The following is an 18,100-nucleotide window of genomic DNA, read 5'->3' as shown; positions in this document are numbered from 1 at the left end:
CGCTTAGTCCGCGTCAATATATGAGAAAACGCTTCTTTAGAGCCATGATGTAGATAAGAAAGGTAGCTTAGTGGCTATCATATCACTCTTTGACAACCTTCACATTCCAGCGTAGTCTACATAGTAGCGTGAGCATGTAGGTACCTGGGTATGTACTCTGGTATTGCTCCCTGAATCTTGCATACTGCGCTACTTTAGATATAATTAAGTAATAGTGTTCAACTGAATTTGTGTGTTTTTCTAGTAAGCTCCGACTTCAGAGCTATAGTGTCTTTTCAAGGTTGGTAGGACATGCAAGGAGCTAATAATTTCTAATAATTCCTCGTCTGTATGTTACATTCTTCTCTCTCCTAGGATTCATCGAATTTATTCATAGATGTACAATTGAGGCCTAACAGGTTACGAGCTACTGTCTCCAGCGGAGTTCATTTTAGCCATTGAGTTGTTAGGGTTAATTAAATATTAATAAGTCGAGTGTACTTGCGAGTACCCACAAGTCTCCGTACTGTGTACACTAAGGATGCCTGCTTACATGGTCCGTGCACACGAGATGGCACCGGTGTTTCATTTATTAGACCCTGCGAACCTTACCAATCTCCCAAGAATGCTCCCTTTGAACACTTTTCATCTAACAAAAATCCTTGATTCCATGTCGAGGTGTCCAATTCACTCATCCTGTCCAACCTGAGGTAGATGATCAGATCGATCTCACCTGTCAAACTACTAGCGCCAGACCCACCGGCCCAACTTTGGCTCCAGCGGGCCCCAGTGGAGGTTTATCGGTGGTTGTGAGCGTTGCAGCAGCGCGCCCATCATGGGCGTCCCTCGAGGGATTTTCCGTGCACGCACGCTGGTCGGCGCTCTGATTATCGCCTCATTTATCATCTGGAATTACTCGCAATGGACCCCTAGCGCTAGCCGCTCTGCCTCCGATTACAGCCTCGGCAGCTCCACACAGACCCCTCCCGACTTAACAGCAGCGCACCAAAGATTTTGGAGGACCTTCCATGGGTATTTGGAGAAATATGGGCCAGACGTTAATGCCGTGGTCGAGGATGAGAAGGCGCCGACCGAGGGTTTCAAAGTGAAGGATGCAGCCCCACGCCCAGACTTCGTAAAGATTGCTTCGGAGGATGTCACAACAATGAAGGAGGCACACACTGGATTCATATCTGCCATTACAAGCTCGCCACCCCAGTTACAATACATTCCCGGTACCAGGGGTGTGGTATCAACCGCTGGCGGTTCTTACCTACCGGTTCTGGTTATATCACTACGCATGCTTCGCCGGACGGGATCAACGCTACCAATGGAGGTTTTCTTAGCAGACGAGAACGAGTACGAGGACTACATTTGTGATACGGTTTTGCCATCCCTAAATGCGCGATGTATTGTGCTATCTCGAATTCTGGTAGCAGCGCCCGCCAAGATCGAAAAGTATCAATTCAAGCCTTTTGCGATGCTCTTCTCTTCCTTCGAGGAAATTCTTTTTCTGGACGCAGACGCATTTCCTCTTGAGCAACCTGAAGCCCTGTTCAAGGGTGAACCATTCCGTACCAAGAACATGGTCACCTGGCCTGACTTCTGGGCATCTTCGGCTTCGCCTCTCTTCTATGATATTACCGGTATACCAACTCCAGACATGAACTTGCGCCAATCTACAGAGTCTGGCGAAGTACTTATTTCCAAGAAGACGCATATGGGCACCCTTTTGCTGTGCACATATTATAACTATTGGGGTCCCTCACACTATTACCCGCTCCTGTCGCAAGGAGCGGCCGGCGAGGGTGACAAGGAAACATTTGTTGCAGCTGCGAATGCAATGAATGAGCAATTCTATCAAGTCAGCGAGTCTATCTGTGCACTCGGCCATAGGAAGGAAGGAGGCATGGCAGGCTCTGCGATGGCTCAGTTCAATCCAATGCAGGATTATGCGCTTACAAGCAAAGGGAGTTGGCGCGTTCGTGGCGACGAGGCACCTGCTCCAGATGTCTTCTTCATTCACGCCAACTTCCCCAAATTCAACCCCGCGACAGTCTTTGAAAAGCATGAGGTCAACCCTGCGTTCCTCGATGACGGTACTTACACTCGTGCCTGGACAATTCCTGAAGACGTTGTCGGTCGATTCAGTGCCAAAGTTGATATCGAGAAAGAGTTCTGGCGAGAGATTCTCTGGACGGCTTGCGAGCTAGAACACAAGTTTGTCTCGTGGGATAACTACAAAGGCATATGTGCTGGCGTTAAAAATTACTGGCACAATGTTTATGAGTCTAATGGGCTTCCAACTTGAAGATGGAGATTCAACTTCCGACTACTTCACGGCTACCATTGGTTACTGGTGACTCGTTCCGAGGCTCCATTGACGGAAATGATTAAACAGGTCTATGATCGACACCGGCTGGGCGATTCATCTTGTCAACCATGGCTCTGCGTGCATTGCTAGGTTAGCCAGCCCACCATGGCTATGGGTGAAAGATCCCAGATAGCCACGGAGATATCTCTTGCTTGGCGTCTACTCCTATCTTGACCAATCTTCCAGCTGGCCTGGAGGGGAGCTATATCCTAGAAAGGATTTATTCATGAGACTTGACAGATCTATGCTTTCAGCTACATTCCCTCAAATTTGTACAATACTACAACCATTAATTGAGCAAAGCAACAGAGAAATGGCGATTCCCGTGTAGGCCAATTGTACACTAAGTAGGAGATTGATAACGAACGCCACAAGATCAGTTGAAGCCATGCCACACCAGTGGACGCTAATATTGTACAAAGTTCTTTCTATGATACATAAAGTACAGACCGCAATGCAAATATCCCTTCTATAATGCTCAGACTCCCTTGGCAAGAATCAGGTCTGCTTCTGCTCACCCACCGGTAAGCCCTTCAGCTCCCCGTTACGGATAGCCTCGGCAAACAACTCCTTACAAGGAACGCGGCTACCGAGCCGCGCGCAGAGCAAGAAAGCACCACTGAGCTTGCGGTGCAGACTATACGTCTCCTCGGGAGGAGGAGCAAGCCGTTCACGAATCATCACGGGGATAAGCGCCCGGATACGATCAGTGATAGTCTGATTCTGGAAGTCATACAGATCAGGCGAGGAGAGCATGAACGGCTCAGCGATGGTGACAATTGATGAGACGTGAGCGTCGACCATAGCCTGGGACTCGTGGCCAGTTAAGTAGCCGAGTTCGACAGAGAGGTCGTGGCACGCTTTACGATCATTGCTAGCGGCCGCGACGAGAGTGCGTACGTAAGTGGAGATGAATTCCTCGGGATAGGCACGCGAGGCACCGAAATCCAAGAGCTCGAGACGGTTTGTGTGAGCGTTGTAAAGGAAGTTAGTCCAGTTGGGATCTGTTTGCATGTAGTGGAATTCGGTGATCTCGCGCAGACACAGACGCATAATCTGGGTGCCGATCCAGTCGCGTTGGTCTTGAGTGAAATCTTGAATCTTGGTAACGGCAACTCCTTCAAGCATTTCCATGGTCAGTACCTGTTTGCCTGAGGCTTCGGGCATGACTTCAGGTACCACGAAGACGGGGTCTCCGTGGAGGAGTTCGCGGAAGCGGGCGACACACTCCGCTTCGCGGATGTAGTCACATTCCCAGCCGAGTTCAACACGGGCGTTGGCGATGGTCTTGTCGAGGTAGAGGCCTCGAGGGAGGAGTCGGGAGGCAGTCAGAAGGATAGATAAATTGTTCAGATCGGAATCGATCGAGCCTGCCACGCCGGGGTACTGGACCTTCACTGCGACGGGCTTGCCTGTTCGCTTGAGGACAGCGGAGTGGACTTGGCCGATAGAAGCTGCTGCCATAGGAATCTCGTCGAACGAGGAAAAGAGGTCCCGCCAATTAGGGCCAAGGTTATCAGCAAGCACTTTGTCACGCTGCGAAGCAGGCATGTAATCGGCGCGATCTTGAACACGCTGCAGGACAAGCTGGATTTGCGGGGGCAACATGTTTGAATCTTGAATGCTTAGCATTTGACCAAGCTTGAGAGCGGCACCTCGCATTTTCGATAGCTTCGCCACCATTCGTTCCATATTCGCTGCGCTGAACATAATAGAGCCACTTTGCTGGCTTCCAGTCGCCCGGCGAACAGTCTCACTTACGGCACCAAAGGCCATCGAAGTTGCCAACCCGCCATACTGCCACAATCTACCAATCCGGGAAGATGGAACGCGTGATTCCAACATCTGATATGGTACGGTCTTGTCCTCGGCCACTACCTCCGCTACTGGCGCGATAACGTCCTCGGCGACGCTGGCAGCCAAGTTTTGAGCTTCCTCTTGCTCAGACTTCAACGAAGCCTCGGGTTCTGCAGCCGATTTCGCATCCGGCGGAGTATTGCGAGGGGCATATTTCTCTGCAAGCCAGTCTCTCTTCATCTTGGGTTTCCCTGCAAGCAAACGAGAGACTCGTGGGCTTTGGAAAATATCCTGCATCATCTCCTCTGGAATCTCCTGCTGTACCTCAGGAGCAGCATTGGTTTCCGGGCCAGTAGCTGCGTGAAACACGTCGGCGTTCAACCCCTCCACTCCACCAGCTTGGACATTTGCGGTGGCCTGTGGTATTGTCACGCGCGGCTGCGCGGGTGTGTCCGGCGTAGTCTGTCGCGAGGGCTCGTAGAAGACATCCTGCTGCTGGCTAACATTCAAGCCGGCAGGCTTCTCAGTGCCGGTATACTGTGCTGTTGCAGAGGGAATCTGTGATTCCACGTGACGTTCCTCGACGCGCGCGTTGTCCGATGTGGGGGAGGCGGTTGTTTTTTCCGCAGCTTTCGGGGAGCTAGGAGCAAAATCGGCCGATGGGTCGGCGGAGACGGTGGTCGGCGACGGGGAGGTTGGGGGAGGTGGCGATGTATCATTGAATCGTCGCGCGAGAGCGGCAGCGGCTTGTGCGGTCAGGATCAGTCCTTCCGTCTGTTCCTTGATGCCCTTCGTGAGGGAGGAAGTCCGTGTGTAGACATCGAGCTGATGTTTTCGAATAGCCAGGTGTTTTCCAGCTACAGTTTTTGAGACATTGAGTAATTGAATGACATCCAGCAAGCGCCGGCCAGACATGATGTCTTCAAATATTCCAATGGAGTGGTGTGGTGGGTTAGTAAAGCATCGGGTAGCTCGGGGCGGAGCGGAATGACCGAGTCATAGGAAATGTAATAAAAATGAATAACGGGTACAGTCATTGCAATTGATAGAGAATCCGCCGGGCGGTCTTCTCCGATCCCCACTTTAATTTTGCCCTTATATCTCCTAATCGCGCTCATGCGACCTCTTTCTTCTTTTCTTCTATAATTCGACCCCACATTATACCCATACCCCATAATGTTTGCCGATACATTGAAATCCGAGGGTTTGGAGTTGGAGATCTCCCAGCTCGAGGCTCGTCTGCACGACTTGCGCTCACAGCTTGATGCGACAACCTACCCTTCCCCACCATCCTCTCACCCAGACACTAAGACACAATGGACAATTCCATCAGGTGAGCTTGCCCTTCACTCATAATACAACAAAGAACTCAGTTCTAACAATCAGCCAAAGACCTGTATAATAATAAATTCCAATCGGAATCCGTCCGATCATCATCCCTCCACGCACTTCTCCTCCTCTCCGACTCCGCCCTCCCATTGGGCTCATTTGCATACTCCAGCGGGCTGGAGTCCTACCTCGCACATAATAAGCATCTCCGCGCAAACCCATCAGTCTCATTCCACCGCTTCCTCAAACTCTCCATCGCTTCCATCGCCAGCACATCCCTCCCATACGTCTTAGCAGGTTATCGCCACCCAGAAACCATTGAGACCCTCGATAATGACCTTGATGCCTCAACTCCCTGCATTGTAGCGCAGCGCGCCAGTGTAGCACAGGGACGCGCCTTGATCGGCGTGTGGGAGCGCGCCTTCCGGGGCAGCTTCGCCGCTCCCAACCGGAGCACCGATACCGGCGCGCAGGTCGCGGTGACGTCGATTGATGAATTCTCCGACACGTTGAAGTCCACCCTCGGAGAAGTCGATGAATATGATATGGGACCCAAGGGTCACTTTGCTCCGCTTTGGGGTGTCGTTTGCCGTGCTATGGGACTGGATCTGCAGCAGACGGCTTACATTTATATCTTAAATCATGCCAAGGCGGTTTTGAGTGCCGCTGTGCGGGCATCCGTTATGGGTCCCTATCAGGCGCAGAACATTTTGGCGAGCCAGAGCTTGCAGGATACCATGATGGCTCGCATTAAGCGGGAGTGGAATACCCAAGTCGAAGAGGCTGGGCAAGTGGTCCCGGCACTGGATCTGTGGGTTGGTAGACACGAGCTTCTATACAGTCGGATCTTTAACTCATAAGGGCATCCTGAATATAGATATATTATAGACTTTCACTCTGCACTTCTCGTATCGGGCCTCATGACTTGTTTTCATATTTCATCTGCTCGGAACATAGTCTTACATGACAAAAGATAATCTAGAGGCAAAAGCCGAGAGAAAGTCACAATTGCGCCTCGAAACCAGGGTATCCAAGGGCGCACGATCGTTCGCTCAGCGCCCCGCCGCATTCAGAAGAAAACAAAACAAGACAAATACACCGTGACATTCAAAGGCCTTCGCATGAGAGGGAGAAACAAAACTGTCTCGAAGGACGCCACATAAAATCGTCAAACGCCCCCTAACCTGACCGAATAAACCAGCCACCCAACACCGCACCATGGACCTGTCCGAGAGTGACCAATAAAAATGAATAGGTGGAAAGGGGCAACAAGAATAGAAAAAAAAGAAAGGGCTATTGTACAAGAAGAATATTTTGGAATCAAGCGATGAGTCACATCACAGAGTAACGTGCATATAATCGTTGCTTCCGAAGGATTTGTTGCAGTTGGGACACTTTCGAGACCGAGAGGACACTCGCTCTTCTACACACTCGTTGCAGAAGAGATGACCACAGGTCTTGATGGCGGTGTTCTTGAAGTTGCGGCGACAGACTGTGCACAGGGCAAGTGCCTAAGTGAATAAAGGTTAGTGAGTGGGACCCAAAGACGTTGATGTTCAATGAACTTACCCGCAACATTTCATACTCGGATTCATTGTTGCCAAGAGTCTTGCCCTTCCAGCCCTCAAGGCTCTTCTTGGTATCTGCAAGACTCTGCTTCAGACCGAGAATCTCTGTTTCAGCCTTTCGCAGAGCAGAAGAGGTTGTTCCTAAAGTCGAGTCTTTCGAGGTCGAGAGGGCCTTTAGCTCAGAAATCTGGCGTTTCAACCCCTCAATCACAATAGTGCTCTCCGTCAATTGTTGCTGAGTAGACCGGTGTTTTTCTTGGACAGAGTTGAGGGCTTCTTTGGTCTCGCTGGCTTGCTTTTCCATGTTGGATAGCAAAGATCGAGTAGTAGCTTCCGAATCCTTCAGCTGCGCGACAATATCCGAGGTCTTCGAATTCTGTACTCGAAGTGTGCGGACTTCGATCTCACGAGCTTCCTTGCTCTTCATCGCTGCAAAGTACTTCTGGTCGGCCTTGGATTTCTCCGCCATCAACCGTGAAACCTTTTCTTCCAAAGCACCAAAGTCAATAACTTTCTGCGAAGCCAGGGTAGAAAACTTCTTGTACGCCATCTGCATCGAGCTCAGCTCAGTTTCCAGCATGGAATACTGGCGCTCCAGGCTAGTGTGTTTGGCCTTAAGATCTTCGAAGGACATGTCCTCCACGCTTTCTGATGTCTTCGATCCTTCGATCTGTAATCGCAATCGCTCTGTCTCCGATTCCAAAGCTGTAATCCGAGCCTCCCGAGCGTCTGCAAGCTCCTGTAATTTGGAACCGGTGGTCTTCTCTTGATCTTGGCTAGCCTTTCGCATCTGCAGGTCGGCCAAAATCTCATCCCGAACATTTCGTATCCGCGCAAGGTCGGTTTCCGCTCGAACTAATTGATTGTCCTTCTCGGCCATTGCGCTGCGAGCCTCGTCCTCAACCTGTATTTTGTAGGAAGTCCTTTCAGAATGTAACTTCTCGGCCTCCTCGCGCAATTGAATATTTGTCGCTTCGAGGTGATTAATGCGTTTCACCACATCATCATATTGTGAGCGAAGTTGTTTAAAGAGATCGGTTTGCGCGTAATCGTCGTCGGTCAACTTGGAATACTGCAAAGTCAAAGGTTAGTGATCCACACGCAATAAATTGTGCAAACACGAGAAATCACCTTAATTTTAACCTCAGTAATCTGAGTAAGCAGATTGGCATTCTCGGTCTCCAACTTCTGTAACTGTTCTTTCTGTTTTTCAGACATGACTGCAAGTTGATTATTGGATTCTTCTAGCTCAACACTTCGGTCTCCAGCAGGAGTTCCACCATTAGCTGGAGATGACTCCTCGCGCTTTGTTTGCACACCATCGGAGCCAGGTCGTTGACTGCCCATAATGTATCCCTTCTCGAGCTTGGCTGCGGTTAAACTCCTTGCACGATCCAGTTTCTTTTCAGCCATCATATATCGGAGTGAGGCTGTTTCCAGACTTTCTTCGAGTTGCTGCTTGTCGGCCAAGGTCTTCTCATAGTCGGTAATTAAGACTTTCTCCTCCGCGAGCTTCTTGGCCAATTGGCTTTGGAGATCTGCGACTTCTGGAGACACCTTAGCTACCGTCGATTGAAATTGTGTGATGATTTCGCGAATGTCATGGGAGCGAGACTTCAAGTGTGTTTCAAAGGCCTCATTATCTTCGAACTGCAAAGAACTTTTAAATGCGTGGTCTGCCAGGAATGTCAACTATTGTTTCTGGACGTTAGGTGCGGGGTGTGGTGGCGAGACTGACCTTTGGCTGATTCATTTGAAGGTCCGATAAGCACTTTAATTTCATCAAGGAACTAATACCACGTTAGGCCTCCCGAGTCCAGGGGTGAGTTGAAGACCGGAAGATCGGTCTCGATTTTGCTTACCTGACGAAACCAGGAGTCGATAATACGAAGGCGATCATTATGGTCTGCAGCTGCTTTTGACATCTGGCTCACTCGCGACTCCAAAGAAACCTTCTCCCGTTTGTATTCTTGCATTTGACGCAAAATCGCATCCTTTTGAAAGCGCTGTGAGGAGTTGTCAGTGACTCGTCCCAAGTGTTTGCGCGCGAAATGCAGTACGCAATACGCAATACGCTTCAAAAAATGACCAAGTATTACATACCTCTAAGTCATCTTTCCAGGGCATATCAGCATCGGGGTGAGGCTTGCTCCCGCCATTCACAGCGGTGGCCTGCTTCTTTGATGGCGGGGCTGAATCATTGCTGTCCGCAGCGGGTCGCTTCCGGTCGTCCATTTTGACAAGACCGGATTCAGTAGACACAATAGGGGGTTCGGCGGCCGGCATCAGTGGCTAAACGGGCATATGAGGGGGGTTTCGATCACCACCGAACCTCACTCGGCCAGAGTTAGACACCGTGACCGAGCCCAAGATCTGGCTGGTGCAATTTCCAGCGTAACGAGAGCCGGATAAAGTCAATTAGAGAGGGAGGGAGAGGTTGATAGGGGTGGTTTTTTGAAGGGGGTAGGGGCGTGATGGGATTAAATTGTCGAAAAGCATGCCAGGTGAAGGGATCAAATGGCTTATATAATATCAGCGCTTGACCGCTTTGCGTCCACCCAATCATGGTGAGATATCGAGCTGTAATTCCAGTATTATGACTCTGAATTATTTCACCTAGATCGGCCCATCTGTGGCCTGGACGTGCGTCCCAATGTTATTACCGTACTGAAATTTACTTCCACGTGACGCACCAGTTGACACCGTAGTAGTGCGCCGTAATCGGCATCGACATCATGCACTAAGTAATTGGCTAATCAAGGGAATGCACAAAACAGAAGGGTGATGCTATCCTAGTGGCTATAAGCATTCTTAAAGGCAACTATTGTTACACTACTGAAGAAGCTCAATGGCGGAGAACAATTCAAGATTTGTTCCATAGTATAAAACATACTATGAAAGATGCTTTGAAGGACATTTGTATTCTTCTCATATATAATTTGTTCAGTCTAACCTTAACTGGCTCTGTGTGTAGCATATCCCGGCAAAGCGACGGGCAAAACAGCAAGTCACCTTCTTATGCCTTCGTGCATGGACAGCACTGATTATCCTGGACAATATTGAGTGCTTTTGAGTTCCCATATTCCTTGTACTTCCGAAATCTTGCCAATATGCATTATTAAGAGGTCCAATCACAATTTTTTTGATATTTCTCCTGCCTCATAATCGAGGATACCGCATCGATTTCCTTACTCACAGACTATTTCTCTTCCAGACTCTTGGCTTGCCATTCAACCCGGCGGTTCCTTGGGCCATCAGTTCAACGCTGAGACTCCGTCACCAACCAACTTCCGATATGTTCAGCCAAAGTTTCCAAATTACGATCAAATGGCATGGCGTGCTCCCCAATCTCAATGACAACCTGCTTAACAGCTCCTAGTCTCATGCCCCCATTGCCACCCACCCCAGTTCCTGTGATCCTCGCCCTATGATCTTGAACAATAGAGTCACCAAAATGCAGTGATTTACCTCCATTCACATACAGAACCCAAGGCCTCATTTGGGACAGCAGAGCCCACCCAAAGTGCATTTCTAGCCTGTAAAATGGCCCTCTGTGACGATCGGCAGGATCACTATTAGGGACGATCTCCCGCTGTGCCAATGTGATTTCCTTAAGCCCGCCGGGTCCAGACCCCACATTCCCGGTGTTATGCCGAAACACCAAAGACACAATCTGATTTTTGGGTGTGGTCAGTGCAAAGCTGCTCGCTTTGGAGTTAATGCCTCTTTAAACAACACCATATACCTTCAATCGAGCGATCGCCTTCTCACTCCACGTATCCGCGCCCTGAGCCTTAACAATCCTGACCTTGAGCCTCTTCCCCGTGTACTCCACGATTCCTTACGCTGCAACATTCGATACACCATCTGAAGGTCCATCTGCCGTCCATAATTCGAATCGATACCCGGCTCAATAAAAGCCAAAGGATGAAAAAGAGTCGGGTGCTAAAATGATAAACAAAGTATCTGATTACATCCAACAGAATGCCCAAGGCCGATGATCTGCTTCGGCATTCGATTTTGGAAATGGTTGACCATGCTCCACAGATCGCGGGAATGATCAAATCAGGTTGCGTCACAGCCTAGATTTTCAAGGCTTGCGATTGCACTTTCGCCCATGTTGAACATATCCGCCATCCAAATTGAGCGAATGCTAACATTGGATTTGTTGGTTCGGGAAAGCAGTTCGGTGAAAAATGGTTCATGAATCCCTTTGATGAATCCCACTCCTGTTACGATAATAGTTATCGGGTCTTGAGTACTGGATGATGGAGTTATGGCGACTAATGGAACGTATCGTTTAACTAAGAGGCGTATGCCTTTCTGTTCGTCGATTATGGCGCGGGGGTACTCGCGGAATGGAGCATTAGATGAGAGATGATTTCGAATGGGAAATTATTTTCCAGAGGACGACTCCGAGTTGATTCTGCCATTGCGCTGAATGATTGTAGCTGTCAGTGAAGGAAAATTGAATAAGTATAAGCATATACGGTAATGCATATGGGTGGTCTCGACAGTCCTAGCGTGTTGATCCAGCCTCGATACCAAGCGCTCAGTATCGGCCTTTAGACTCTTACCCGGGAATATTCCAAAGAGACCTTCTCGGCAACGACCAGTACATGTCGCTTGAGGAATTTAACGACCCCGCTGGTGTCTGCAACCCTGACCTCAAATTTCTTGGAAATGGCAAACAAGATGCCTACCTCGACCTTGATTATGATAATCTCTACTTCGTCAATCTGTATGGCAACCCTATCGACGGTCGGACATATATATGGGCGACCCAGATGCTGGCTCGTGGACCAAGGAGGCGGTTTAAAGTTACAACTCGGATAAGGTGACTGTTGATCCTCCCACCGTCACTGTCACCACGGGTGTTCTGGCGGGCAGCGAGTACGACCGGGTCCGAGACGAGATCGGGAACCGTATCGAGCACTGTGATATACGCGTCGTTTGTGTACATCCAATGACTGCATTGAACATGGCAATGGAGCTTTCTTTCTTGTACATTGCTTGATGCCCTCACCTTGACGGGCTCTTAGCTTGATGGAAAAGATAAAAAAGGAAAATGAAGGGATTGGGAAAATTTGTATATAAATCACCATCAGTTAATATAATGGTAGTTGTTCACCATTTGGATAGCGTATGATCGTGATTGGTCTTATGAGATTGCATATCCCTCTCAGGACGTCTTCGGGTGACTACCTGGTCCACCCTCACAGAATAGAGCGCAGAAATAGTCTCCGGATTGAAGGCGGGATGGGATTGGGATATTTACCACGTGGGAGGGATATAATAATCCCTCCAACGACTCTCCGTCTCAGCATCTTTGAAAGTATCTATTGTACCTTCTACCCCATCCGGCCCAACAGACCAGATGCCATCTTCAATCAGCTTGCGCCAACAATCCAACAAACGCTCCAGCCGCTGAGGGCGGTAGTAGTCGCCACCAAAAGGCTTCAACCCATGCTGAAAGAGTTCTGAAAAGCTGTCCCTATCAACAAGCTTCCCATCGCTTTTTCGTGCGCCTACCTTCCTGCCATAACCAGAATTGACGGTGAACGGGAGAAACAGCTGAAATCCATCCTCGACCATGTCATCCCATTTTCTATCCACTGCTGTAGTATACAGACCCGCAGAGATGCGAGACGGTGTGTGCGTATCGGTAGACGTTGAATAGAAATCCTCTATTAACGTCCATGGACTTGTAAATCTTGTGAGCTCGATAGCACGCCGGTCACCGGTGTCGGCGGGGAAAAGGCACACAGGCGGTACTGTATACTGTGAAAGGGGCAATGCGGTGAATTTTTGTGACGCCACAAACTCAGACAAGTCAGCCGGGGGCAGGAGAAGGCCTGGAGCGATGTATTGGAACGAGGGTCGTCTCGCGCGTGACAGAAACGAACGCGTAAAGCAAGGATCGAGCACCGAGGCGGCGTCTAGGACGCTTGATTTGACCAGTGGCTCTGGATTATCCGCATCAGTCCCGGAATCGGGGCTGATCAGTGATGGTGGGCTTGGCAGCTGCGAGATGCGCGTCTCGATGGCCTGACACAACCGAACCCACGCGTCGACACACGTAGTAACCTGGGCTTCGCTATAGGGCCGCCACTCCCAGGGCCCGATCTTCTCGAATTCGAATAGCGCTGGCTCTTCATGAGGCGCAGCCACGACTTTACCAATATGAATCAGGTCGATCCAGTGGGAGAGCACTGTCTCGAATGGGTTCCAATTGTCTAGATGATCCTTAACTGGAAACCCGAAGCCCCAGTCATCATTATGCATGAAGATCGCGACGCGATGGTGGCGTTGGTGGTAAATAACACCCCCATTACTGTCATTGGTTGATAAGGCCACATAGCACAAGCGCAGCATGCTGTCAACCGGCTGGTCTTCAAGATCAGCTTCAACTTCCGCAAAAAGTGATTGTGGCCCATTGAGTCCCGATGCGAAAATAGAGAGTGGCGCTTCGCTAAGAACTCCCCAAGGAGGTATTATAGCGTTATCAAGGAAAGCCACCACTGACGGATCAAGTCTTGGACGAAGAGCCTCAGCTTCAGTACCATGGACCGTGAAAAAGTTGGTGCTGTTGCCATTCAGAGTTGCCAGTGGACGGCCTTCAGCGAGCCAAGCATATTGGATCAGGTAGTTGTATAGAGCCACACATCGTGAGTAATCCATTCCTTCGACACCCTCTCGTGGAGGGTTATCTGGCCTGACAAGCAAGCCGGTGATGTCCGGAAGTTGAGAAACATCCATTGCCATGACATCACAGTGTGTGGCTGTCAAAGGGGTCAATACTACAGCCTCTATTCAGACGAAGTGCAAATAACTGAATCTATGAAGTGTTGAACGTATTGTGGCTGGTTTTGAAGAGGCTGGGAAGTCAGCTTTAAATCCTTCCAGCTACTACTGGACCCTGATTTACCCCGCTCTCAGGTGGCCCAAATGATGGCCACTAGAGTTTCATCCAGTCGCACCTCTGTGGCTCCCTCGTAGAGCTCGTCGATCATTCAACGGAAGGTTTGATTGTGGCTGACCTGGGTAGTGTGTGTGTGACGCAACTCGACTGTAGTAACAGCCAAGGGAGGGATATGACGCCCCATCTCATTGATGACCCCCTTTGCACCTATCATTGTATGCCCAGCCTCACAGTATAGACAAATCAAGCGTAGGATGATTGGTAGACAGTCAAAGCCGACCTGACTAGTCAAGTGCCCATTATGACTTAGAGAAGGCCGCCTGAGGACAGTAGATGGTATGGGAGGTCGACTGTCGGAAGTTGAACATTGATTCTGACTGATTAGATGCGCGTCAATCATTTTCGTCCACAGTAGAGAAAGATAACCACAAAAATTAGAGAGCTTTGCCACCAACTGTTGCTCCCAAACGAAATGGCTTTAATACAATGTCCCTCGTCGCAGAAAACCCGCTTAAATTGGGCTTGTAGGAGACCTGTAAAGGACCTTCGCCGACTAGGGGCCTTAGGGATAGACAAGCTTTCTTCCGCGTCCTGTAGGTTAAGTAGTTGGTTTCTGGCAAGGCGTGTAGCTGGTAGAGAAAGAGGAGATAGCATAATATGTTTATTGAGGGAGTTGACGAGAGAAGAAAGGAAGAAGCAGTCACGAGCACTATTAACGACTATCTTTGAATAGTGCGTAGAAACAATCAGCATAGCACGATTAATCATAAGTCACCTATCTTATTCCTGAAAGTACGTCACTTAAGGGATAACTTGGGAGGTTCCAGTATGTCTGGTCTTTACACTATACGATTTTCAATTTCTACCAATCTAAGGTATCTGAGGGAAAACCCCGATCTTCCCAAAGAGAACCGCATGCGACCCCTTATCAAAGAATTTGAGATAGTCAGAAGCCGCTTAAGACTGGTAATCCGCCAAGACAGCTTCGGTAATCTTCAGGGCCATGCCATAAAAAACATTCATAACATGGGCAGAGACTTGAGTGGGAGGAATGGAGCCGTCAATCACGCGGAGACCCTGGGTGCCATACACCTTGGCAGTGGCATCAACAACTCCACCAAGCTCCCTCGTCATCATGGAGCAGGTTCCAATGGCATGATAGTTTGGGCGGAAATTATCCTTAATATAGGTAACCCACTGATCGAGGCTGGCATCTTGGTCCAGATTGTACCCAGGCACAGTCTCTCCATCAAAATATTCTTGCATTGCACCAGCCGAGGAAAGATTCCGCGCAAGCTTGGTAGCAGCGGCTTGTCCCAAAAGATCTAGCTCGTTCAAGAAGTATTTGGGGTCATTGGCGTACTGCAAGAGGTAGGGGTCGGCACTCAGAATGTGCGTGGATCCGCGGGTGAAAGGAATCAAATCCCAGATATCGAAGTTGATGTCTCCCTCAGTATCCATAAACAGCTCGGCAAATGCGACGTCCTCGTTAAGCAGCCAGTCACGGTAATTCTCGTATTGAATCTTCAGAGCAGTCACATTGTGGAACCCACCGCGTGCAACAGTCTCCTCAGCCCATTGTTCAAGCTTGGTGTTGAGCAGTGTAATGGCTTGTGTAGCGTGGTCGCCGAAGGTCTCTGTGAAGTTGGCAAAGTAGACAGCCTGGCCCTGTCCCGAAACCTTGGCCCTGGATTTAACACTAGTAGTGGTCTGATCTTGCATGTTGATACCCACTGGCAGCTCAAGGCGCTGCTCAATGCCGGCGCGGTCGAGAATTGACTTCATACCAATGCCGGAATATTCCAGGATAAGGGGGGAGATGGAAGAACCGGCAGCCAACAGGACTTCCTGCTCGGCGTAGACATCAAAATTCACAGCCTTGTTTGTTCCAAAGTTCACGCCGATGGCCTTGAGACTAGAGTTGTTGAATAGTACTCTGCCAACCATTTGACCGGTCAAGACATGAAGGTTTTGACGCTTGTAGTTAGGAATAAGCCATTCACGAGCAGCGTCGGCGCGAGTTTGGTCATCCAGGAGGTTGTTGTAAATCATTGAAACCCCACGGGGGTGGCCGCAAAAGAAGTCTTCTTGGGTTGGTACGCCAAGTGCAGAAGTGGTATTCATGAGGGCGCGCACGACTGGATTGTATCTTTTGCCATTATCACGGGGACCGGAGTGTATCGTTCCGTTAAAGCCGTGACAAGATGCATTGAAGGCATGACCAGCAGCAATCTGAGCGGCAGTTGGAGGACGAGCACGCTCAGCGGCGTTCATGTATCCGACCAAGTTGTCCCAGTTCCAGCCCTCCATACCAAATACCTTCTCCCACGAGTCGACCTGGACTTTATCTGGCCTTGTCCACGAGTTTCCGTTGATCAAAGTCGAGCCACCAAGACCCTTGCCGGACCGAATGATTAGGCTTTGGTTGTTGATTGCTAAGTCGACGGTGGCATAATGTTGGTCAACGGAAGTGTCAAAGATATCGCCATAGTTATTCGGATCCTCGATGATGGGGCCGTCATTGGACGCGTAGAACCCCTTCTCGATGACCAAAACAGAGATTTTGGGATTTTCTGAGAGCTTGGCCGCAACAGTCAGGCCGGTCAAGCCCCCACCAGCGACGATATAATCATATTTCCGTCCGGAAACTTCATTGGGGTCGGCGATCAGATGAGCCTGCACATCTACCTGCTCAGCCCGAGTATAGGACTGGGCTGTGGCGGTAGCAAGAAAGATGAAGAGCTTCCAAATGGCAGATTGCATATTGATAGCGAGGCCCGAACCAAGCACTTGGGCAGTAGGTATAAAAGAATGAGCAACGATGTTTTTGAAAATTGGTGGCAATTGATAAATATTATGACAATATATATAGGTATGAGACAAGACGTTTTAGGTCTGCCTGGTCTAAACCTTAGGGCCTTCCGGCTAGACCGAGCTGCTGATCAATGTTGTCCTACGCCACAGGGTACGCTTATGGTACTAATGGCTTACCGCATGTTGAGATAAACTCAAAAGAAAGTGGTATAGTTGACTTCTGTTCTGGTCTTCGGTGAATCGCCTGCTCCCCGATACAGTTGTGTAGCTGAAGATCATCGCCAATGGATGATGGCATGTGGCATTCAGATAGTTCAACTTCATCTTGGCGCCGAGTCCTCTATCTTACTGAGCTACCTTTGGGACACACCGATGACCCGTGTTCGACGAAATGGGATATATCGGACACTCGTCGGGGACAAACGTATCGTCCTTGCGATACCGCATCCTCGATGCCATGGAAGTTTGTCAAGTTCACTGAGGTGATCCTTGGGAACAATCAGTATGTCATTGAGCCTCACTGCCCATTCTGTGTGTAAAGTATATGTTCCATTTCAAACCGTAATCTTTCGCTTTGTCCCATGTCCCTGCATTGAGATATTGCGTCTCTGCAAAGAATTCCCACTAGGCAGATCATGCAGGTTTCTATGATCTTCCCGGAAAATCTTGATAGCCACGCCACAGTGCCATTACAAAATAGCAATAGAGACTACTATGGGACTTCTGTTCGTATTTTTAGAGTTCTAACAAACATATATACACGTGTGACAGTGAATCCACTCAATAGGTAACTAGAAATACGTCTCATCTCAATCTACCCGCTACCGTTTCTTTCAGAAGTTGTATTTAGCTCCGCACAAAAAAGCGCATAGAAGAACCAAGCTTATCTAGATCAATTTAATTACGTTTAATCACATAGCCATGATGAGGGGTTTATTACAGTTACATGCCTTGCAAGAAGCGATATCTAACATGGTGTGTTTAACAGGTCTTGGAATGCCCGTTTTCCTGGATTTAAAGGATTGAGGATCTGCAGCGTCTCCATAATAGTCTTGGCAAGATACTCACCAATGACGCCGATCATAGGATCACGAGTCTTTGGTTGTTTGAGTGCCCGAAAGGTTGCCAAGGTCTGGGTCCCTCGGCTTACGACCGACGCCAAGAGCGATCCCAATTCCGGTCTTCGGGATGCCGAAGTGAGTCTGACACGGCTGTCGGTGACGTGACAATTCATTGGCGCCAAGCCCGAAGCCCAGTCTCCCAAGACCATGAACGGTGAGAAGAAGTAGCAAGGAACGTGCAATGACTGCTTGGTGA

General features: G+C 49.3%; 6 protein-coding genes across 6 annotated transcripts; 2 read left to right on the top strand and 4 right to left on the bottom strand.

Annotated features, from left to right (window-relative positions):
- Positions 1–814: 814 nt before the first annotated feature.
- On the top strand, positions 815–2,290 carry N7503_003624 (alpha-mannosyltransferase; the record flags this gene model as incomplete). The annotated part of the gene is made up of 1 exon (XM_057063171.1): positions 815–2,290. One exon carries the CDS (start codon positions 815–817, stop codon positions 2,288–2,290), a length of 1,476 nt encoding a protein of 491 aa, XP_056924086.1.
- Positions 2,291–2,851: 561 nt separating this feature from the next.
- Positions 2,852–5,065, bottom strand: N7503_003623 (protein kinase COQ8; the record flags this gene model as incomplete). Its single annotated transcript, XM_057063170.1, has 1 exon — positions 2,852–5,065. One exon carries the CDS (start codon positions 5,063–5,065, stop codon positions 2,852–2,854), a length of 2,214 nt encoding a protein of 737 aa, XP_056924085.1.
- A 261-nt stretch (positions 5,066–5,326) lies between these two features.
- On the top strand, positions 5,327–6,339 carry N7503_003622 (urease accessory protein UreF; the record flags this gene model as incomplete). The annotated part of the gene is made up of 2 exons (XM_057063169.1): positions 5,327–5,483; positions 5,543–6,339. 2 exons carry the CDS (start codon positions 5,327–5,329, stop codon positions 6,337–6,339), a joined length of 954 nt encoding a protein of 317 aa, XP_056924084.1.
- A 51-nt stretch (positions 6,340–6,390) lies between these two features.
- On the bottom strand, positions 6,391–9,514 carry N7503_003621 (E3 ubiquitin-protein ligase BRE1). Its single transcript, XM_057063168.1, has 6 exons — positions 9,151–9,514; positions 8,910–9,053; positions 8,786–8,837; positions 8,179–8,723; positions 7,049–8,119; positions 6,391–6,990 (listed from the first exon to the last, which is right to left on the bottom strand). Exons 1-6 carry the CDS (start codon positions 9,331–9,333, stop codon positions 6,817–6,819), a joined length of 2,169 nt encoding a protein of 722 aa, XP_056924083.1. The 5' UTR covers positions 9,334–9,514; the 3' UTR covers positions 6,391–6,816.
- A 2,807-nt stretch (positions 9,515–12,321) lies between these two features.
- On the bottom strand, positions 12,322–13,812 carry N7503_003620 (uncharacterized protein; the record flags this gene model as incomplete). Its single annotated transcript, XM_057063167.1, has 1 exon — positions 12,322–13,812. The coding sequence occupies one exon, from the start codon at positions 13,810–13,812 to the stop codon at positions 12,322–12,324; it is 1,491 nt and encodes a 496-aa protein (XP_056924082.1).
- A 1,114-nt stretch (positions 13,813–14,926) lies between these two features.
- N7503_003619 (GMC family oxidoreductase) lies at positions 14,927–16,732 on the bottom strand (the record flags this gene model as incomplete). The annotated part of the gene is made up of 1 exon (XM_057063166.1): positions 14,927–16,732. The coding sequence occupies one exon, from the start codon at positions 16,730–16,732 to the stop codon at positions 14,927–14,929; it is 1,806 nt and encodes a 601-aa protein (XP_056924081.1).
- Between the last annotated feature and the right edge of the window lie 1,368 nt (positions 16,733–18,100).

The sequence above is a fragment of the Penicillium pulvis genome (assembly GCF_028828015.1).
Source record: "Penicillium pulvis strain IBT 33274 chromosome Unknown contig_1_segment0_segment0, whole genome shotgun sequence".
Lineage (NCBI taxonomy): Eukaryota > Fungi > Ascomycota > Eurotiomycetes > Eurotiales > Aspergillaceae > Penicillium > Penicillium pulvis.
This window is presented reverse-complemented; position numbering and strand designations above follow the sequence as displayed.

Excerpts from the sequence above, each read along its gene's own strand:
- N7503_003621 (XM_057063168.1), bottom strand. The coding sequence starts at position 9,333 with ATGCCGGCCGCCGAACCCCCTATTGTGTCTACTGAATCCGGTCTTGTC. Across the intron at positions 8,838-8,909 it reads TCGACTCCTGGTTTCGTCAG|TTCCTTGATGAAATTAAAGT; the intron begins GTAAGCAAAATC and ends ACGTGGTATTAG. Across the intron at positions 8,724-8,785 it reads TTCAAATGAATCAGCCAAAG|ACCACGCATTTAAAAGTTCT; the intron begins GTCAGTCTCGCC and ends CATTCCTGGCAG.